The sequence below is a fragment of the Montipora capricornis genome, chromosome 4, assembly GCF_036669925.1.
Source record: "Montipora capricornis isolate CH-2021 chromosome 4, ASM3666992v2, whole genome shotgun sequence".
NCBI lineage: Eukaryota > Metazoa > Cnidaria > Anthozoa > Scleractinia > Acroporidae > Montipora > Montipora capricornis.
Window position 1 is genome coordinate 4,666,881 of NC_090886.1, and position 7,500 is coordinate 4,674,380.

General features: G+C 37.9%; 1 protein-coding gene across 1 annotated transcript in view; it reads right to left on the minus strand.

Moving 5' to 3' along the window:
* Nucleotides 1-3,431: 3,431 nt before the first annotated feature.
* Nucleotides 3,432-7,500, minus strand: part of LOC138045298 (elongin-C-like) — a 6,614-nt gene continuing 2,545 nt past the window's right edge. Inside the window, exons 3-4 of the mRNA XM_068891739.1 lie at nt 6,028-6,076; nt 3,432-5,358 (exon numbers count right to left, since the gene is read on the minus strand). Coding sequence (XP_068747840.1) covers nt 5,217-5,358; nt 6,028-6,076 — 191 coding nt within the window. The 3' untranslated portion in view covers nt 3,432-5,216. The remainder of the gene's footprint in view (nt 5,359-6,027; nt 6,077-7,500) is intronic.

Below are 7,500 nucleotides of genomic sequence, written 5' to 3' on the forward strand. Positions count from 1 at the left end.
TTAGTATCACCCAACTAGTCGGACAGAAAAGGCAATAATAAAGTTAGTAAATGCAAGTTGCAGAGATATTTATTTAGGCATAAAGCGAAAGAAAGCGTCACGCTTTTCGCTACTCAAGGACTATTACTGATAGTCCTCTAGTAGCGTGTCCAATCAAAATGCAGGATTTGCATTAGTCCACTAGTTGGGTGATACTAAGAGACAATAATTATTACTTAAATTGTCCAGATATTAAAGTCCCAGGATGACTTCTCTTTTTCGTCTAAAGATTTTTCTGCTTGCAACTGTACAAAATGAAGGGGTGGTCTACAGGGGTAGTCCATGGACCGGGTCCACGGTGGTGGTCCATGTTTTGTATACGTCCTGATTTAAGACGGCTAAATACGAGATAAAAAAAACCCTCAACTTGCATCGCGCAACATTGTTTCGTTGCAAGTTTTGGTCGATGTTTCGCGTTTTTCACCTTGCGTGATCAACTTGACCCGCAACAAATATTGGGTTGAAGAAATGCAGCGCGCTGATCGGTTGATTTGCTAGTACACGAGCACATTTGTTGCGCGACAAGTTGTGAGCTTGATGAAAAACGAGCAACAAAGCCAACATTTGTTGCTCAGAGGAGACCCGCGCTCTACTTTTCGCAGCAACTTTCTTAAACCCGCAACAAATGTTTTTGTTGCGCGACAAAATGATGTTGCAAGGTGAAAAACGGGAAACATCTACCCAAAGTTGCAACGAAACAATGTTGACGCGCCAAGTTGAGAGTTTTTGTATCTCGTATTTAGCCGTGTTAAATAAAGATTTTCCCTAAACACCCTAAAAGACCGTGACATAGCCCCTTTAACTAAACATGTTCAAAACATGGTTAAGGTTTGGTGTGAACGGGGCATTATTAAGCACACAGCAGCAGACACATCATGTGCCTGGTGATGATCCCTTGATAGCGCATCCACAGACACTTTCGTGGCGTTTAGTCTTGACAGAAGTCTCTTCCCATACAGTATAAATTTCAACACATTCAAGGGTCGTGTTTTCATGCACAGTGTGAGAAAGTGAGCTAAAGTGCAAACATGCGGGCACAACGAACAAGTTGTTGTAATGGACACAGTTTTGGGTTAATAATTCATGCCAGCTTACATATTGCTGGTTTTCACTCACGTGATCAACAGCCATGTTTTTCGACGAAAACAAAAGGAAGCATTTGCATAATTGCGTTCGAGGTACGAGAACGCAACACCTAATTTGTGTTGTAAGGGAAGTTTTTTCGAGATTGCATTTTCGTCGACACACTTTTGCCTCGCTTTGAGGCGCTTGGTTACGTTTTGCCTCACTTTGACGAACTATCGCACGTGGTGATTTGTGCGTCGTCGGCGTTCATTATTCTAGCGTTTGGTGAGGTGTGATAATCTTCCATCGTTCATCGTTGAAAAGAGCTGAAAGATTGCTGCAGGTCTGTCAACTGAAGTCGGTAAAATTTTACTTTGGATTAAGCATGGTTCGTCACTGTCCTTGGAAAATGTGTGCGACTCCTCGCGCTTGCATCAAACCGGTTTGTTTTGCTCGGCGGCCGTTGTGCCACAAAGTGAATCTACCGAGTTCTGTAGCTTGGCGGCCGTTGTGCCACAAAGTAAATCTACCGAGTTGTGTAGCTCGGTGGCCGTTGTGCCTCAAAGTAAATCAATCGAGTTGTGAAGCTTGGCGGCCGTTGTGCCACAAAGTAAATCTACCGAGATATGACGCTCGTCGGTGCGCCATTTCATCATGACTTGTGATATTTACGGCATTGAAATCAACAAACTGAATTTATTTTGTCCAAGCGTTCAGCACAGAAAAGTAATCTAAGGCCTTTAATACCACAAGCTGAAAAGACTTGCAAGTAATAGTTTCATTTTAGAGTAATTTTCAGTAGTTGTCTACTTGTAGAATTCCAAATAAATAGTTAATGATTACGTCTAACAAGTTGTCACGTTCATAGATGCAGTACAGTGGAATTAGATCGTTATATCGAGGTATCGTTATAACGAGACGCCCGATATAACGACATTGCCTTAAAATAACCATATCTTTATATCGGGGTAAAATTAACATGTGCTTTTTTACTACTGTACATATTGTTTAATTAAACTTGTAATGAGTATCAAATGACTCACAATTTGCAAAGCATTAGACGTTATCAAGGTTACACAACAAAGTCTGTGGTATGAATCGTAAAAGGGAAACAAAACAAAACAAAACTTAAACATTTGATGTTGTATCTGTGTACTGATGCTGTAATATCGTCATATCGGGGAAGATTTTACGCTCGGTACGCTAAGAACTCAGCGTTATATCGGGAATATCGTTATATTGAAGATCGTTATATCGGGGTTCTGTCCCATACATTTTACTGTAACTTTTGCCGGGACATAGCATGTTTATCTTTTTACCGGGGATATCGTTATATCGAGGATCGTTGTATCGGGGTTCCACTGTAATAACATTTCCCTATCGCACGAACCATCCACCCTCCCCCCTCAGTTGCTACCTGTACCAAACCTGTACCGTCCTACAAACATCGAACGCACTCGCCTAAGCTTCGATTACCCCTAGTAATAGAGTTAAATTCCCGGAGGATTTGGTCGGGGCACCAACATGGCCGCCTTTTCTTTCTTTAGGGCACCAACATGGCGGTCGTGACGTCATGTGAAAACCGAGAATAGAGCACAAACCATTAAGGCCGGGACTCACTACGCGATAAGTCGCTGCGACACGTCGCAGGGACAGGACGCCGCATCAACTCGCCTTGTGTGACATGGTTAATCTTATGAAAATCATTGTCGCTGTGGCAGAATTTTGTTGCCGCGCTCAGTGGCACGAATTCAAACTGGTTTGAATTTGTGCGACTAATCGCAGCGACGAAAATTAGCGAAAAGTAGCGTTGTCACACCACGTGTACACTTCCAGCAACAAGTCGCTACGACAGAATATAAATGAACCAACGAGAGAGCGTCATAATAATGTTCAGCCATATTGAATTAGAAAAGCAGTTCACATTCCCCCTCATACGAGATCACTGCGTGTGCACCGGAACAGGCATCGTGTCGCAGCGACTTGTTCTGCAAGTATTACACATGGAGCAACTTGTCGCACAGACCTGTTGCCTAGTGTGTTCCAGCCTTTACTCACAAATTACCATCAGCTATTGTTTGGAAGTCTATTATTTATTTCCATATAAACAGTATTGTTATTATGATGAAGAATGATTTTAAACACGACTTTGCAAAACAAAAAAATAATGTTATTACTTCCCCGCAAAGATAAAATATTGGTTCAGACAGTGCTTTAATTTGAGGCCCTTCCACAGCAAGGGAGGGCATTGCTTTTTAAAAACTAAACGAGGAAAAGACTACAGGACAGCCTTCTGCTGAAAGAAGAACAAACAAGACTACAAAGCGTCTTGCTATAATGCACATACTTTAATAACAAATTCAATTAACAAAAATTCTGTTGAATAGAAAAGATACAAAAAAAATATTCTAAATGCAGCTGGACATGTCATTTAAATTATTTTTTGGCAAGAAAAACACCTTACACCAAATGCCATTACCTTTTACCTCTGGGAATAACAATACTGTCAGTATAATAGCTTAATTTCAATATAATTATTATAAATATCCAGCTTAAACAGTTCACATGACCATAAGGTTACTGGCAATAAAGTAAGGATTAATATTGTTTGAGGTTGTTTTAGTTATACATGAATAATAAAAGATAATGTGTCTGCTGTTTTTTTCACTGCAAGAGTCAGCTCAGACTGAATGGCAATAGGAGTTGGAAAAGGCAAAAAGCAAAATTCATTAGGGGAGTAGGTATCACAAGAGAAGTTCATTCTTTAACTATTAAAGGGGCTAGGTCACGCTATTTTAAGTAATTTTGTTTAATTTTGTTAATTATGAGCTCTAAACGTCAAATTGGCAGAGCAAGTCTTTCATTTGCAAAATCACGGCAACATAACAACTGAGAATGATTTTCAAGTTTTGTAAATGACATTTTGCTATAGACTGATATAAATTTGAAAAAAGGTGGGCCGACGTTTTTCAAATTTACCCAAATTCAATCCATTTCAATCCTCTCCAGTTTTGTCCATCCATGTCCCTTCTTGGCTTCCTTGTGTTTTGTTAGAGTTCTTCTATAGTTTTGAACAGTTATTTTGATATTTTAGTTAATTCTATGACCATTCGATCAGTGCTGAAAATGCCTAAAATAGCGTGACCTAGACCCTTTAAGAAACCATCATAACAGAAGTCAACAATGTTTTTGGACTTCTTAAAAATGGACTTACATTTAGTTGTAGACTAATTTTTATATCCTAGTACAGAAAAATCTAATGAACAGGCTTGCTTGAAGTAAAACTGGAACCTTTAATGTTGGTTCCACACAGTGTAAAAACAGAGCCTTCCGGTGATGCCTTTCAAGGATGAGCAAACTCTGATATTTCCTCATTGGGCTATGCCATGGACAGATTCCAGACACTTGCAGGGATTTCTACAGGCATGCATAACTTTAAAATGTTTTAAAGCTAATATTTTCTTTTTATTAAAGGGAATTACAACTACAGTGTATAAATTCTTAATAAATTATTGGAGAAATTAATAATCATTCATATAGTGTTTACACAGTTAAGGACACTACAATAGCATCACAATCATATTTTTTTACAGTGAAATTACACTGCAAGGGAATCTTGATGAACTGGACCACCAGAAAACTTGCAACTGTTGTTCAGAATTTTCACACAAGGGTTTAAAGGTGCCACATTACATATCACATTGTTTTAGCCTTAGTCGGAAGTTTGCCAATGTTTTCGAGTAACAAATCCATGATGAATAACTCATTCTGCTAAACCGTTTTCCACTATAAATTGAGAAAGAAAGTAGTTAGGAATGATTTACTTGTGTGCAGTACAGTACTAAGTTACTGGTACTGATACTACTCCTTGAATCATAACTATGCAGACTCTGATCTCAATTGTTTATTTGTGTCCCTTGTCGCATCATTTGCACCCTTGCTTTGCTACTCCGGCCACAAATAAAGTATTATGCTTCCCAAAGTCACGCGATTGTCCTATTTAAGTGACAAGTAATTTCTGAGGGATAGGAAAATACCATTAAAATGCAACAAAAAAATTAATATTAAATAGCTTTGACCACTTCTTTGATACTCAAACAAAAAAAACACACTCAGCAATCCAGGAAATTGGCTGCCATCAACAGCTCCAGAGCGATTTCTGGAGCAATGGGGAACTCTGGAATCTCTGTGCTACTGTTGGTGTATCGCACTTTATACATGAAGTAAGTACAGACTTTAGCCAACACGTGAGAGCTGCAAAAAATCGTGAGAGAAGTTAATTTTGTAAAAGATAATGTTGTTGCTCTTCTTCAAAGTTTGCTACAATGATGACACATTTCCTTGTTGTCTCATGATGTGGTCATGAGTGCCGTAAGCACTACTGTCAGGCATCCTTAATGCCCAAGAAGACTGAAAGTATGAAGTGGAAAAGTATTGCATGATCCAAGTATGTGTTACAGCTGACTACAAGAATTGTGTTCAAGACAAACAAGAATAACTGATAATATTGTGAAATATAATTTTGTAACAGATCCACATAACAGGATACCACATCATGCTGAAGACAAAATAAATAGGAATTACATCATTGGTTTAAATTTAAAGTCACTGTGCAGCAAACAACCAGCTAAATTGGAGTCCCTCCATTTTGCAAGGACATCGGTACAATTTATTGATCTTAACACAGATCAACTCATGTCGCATGAACACAGAATAAGAAAGCGAAATGAGTAGAAACGTAACAAACATGGGGAAACTAGTGCCAGGTCCCTATCTTAGCTACATGTAAGGTCAAACCGATTATGGTCTACAGTGATTGTTTAGCACCAAACACAATTCACTATTCAAGTCAAATGACAGGTTCATGAATCATTCAGAAGCATTACAGATAAAAATCCCGAAAAACAGAAAATCTCTACTTACGGGATTTCCCTGAAATAAACCTCATTAGTCTCATTCTCTGAAAACTGGCCTGCAAATGAAGAAAATCATTGATTTGTGCAACAAGGAAACATGAAGATTCACAATCCACTCAACAAAAGTATTAACAATAATTTTTATTTTGATTATATGTAGATGACAGGCTTTGCAGCAATTAAGAGCTGTAAAATCAGCAAAAAATCAATGGCCAACAGTAGTCTGGTTATTAATTTCTTGGAGAAAAGATGTGAAAATATAAAAGAAGAAATAAGAAGAAAGATGATGCTGAAAGTTCTTATTATACTTGTCTGTAGGCTCATCCCAGTTTGAGAGCTTATAAACATATATTATTGTGCTTCTGTCCAGAAATGTAAGGAATTCGATACCCTCCTGACTTTGATACCCAACACGAAGGGTGCCTTTTTTTGGGAAAATCCAAAAATGGCTTTGTAGCCTCAGATCAATGGATTCTTCAGCGTCAAAAAAGCGCAAAATCCAAAAAACGATTATTTTCTATGACAATGTAAAGAAACAAACCCGGAGTTGCATGCAATTTGAAAAACAGAAAAAGAGATAGTGGTTAACTGGTTTGTTTTGGAGAAATTCTTCAATGAAAATGCCACCACAAAAATAAATACCTTGGCGATTGATGAAAAGAAATGGAGAAAAACATGCGTGTTAAGGTATAAATCAATTACAGAGGGTATTACGTTTTTAGCTGAAAGGTGCTACAACAGGTTGCAAAATTGTTGAGACACTTTCATTAAAAAACACCTTTTCTAGCTTCCAATACCTGCTGTATCTAGAATTTAAACCTTTTCCACTTCCCTTCCCCTCTCCCCATTTCAATGTTGACTGTTCAAGTTTGCAACAATTTTTTTTGTCTTGCTAGCAACACTGATAAGGGGGGGAGGGGGCCTGCAGTGTGAGAAATAATTGGTAAATTAATAACACCTCAAGAAGGTGAAGTGTCTCCACTATTTTTGCAACTTGTTGTAACAATATTATTGTTTCAAAAAACTTTTAGTGTAATTTCCTGAAAACTAACTATTTTCGACCTATTCGTGTCTTTGATTGCACGGTAAAATTGCACAAGAAAAACAAATACAAATCGTTGTTGGAAAAACTATTAACAATTGCCCAAAAACTATCTGCTTAAAGTCTTTGCAACTAAAGTAATCCAAATTTAATGTTTTTACATTGGTCTAAAATACTGAAGTAAATCAGTTTGCTGCACGCAAAATTATTATTGACTGTTTTTCTTTTATGAAAAGAATGGATCGCTTACGCTTTGTGGACATGATGAATTTGACGATGTGAATCTACCTCATGTTCTTCAAACCATGCTGATTGAGCTGATAGAACATGGAAATTCACTCAGCCAATCAGAGCTCATTGAAATGCTGCCACTGCATTACTTTTGGCACGTGTGAGCACAAAACATGTACAGATTTGTGTTTTGAAAGGGAAAAAAAT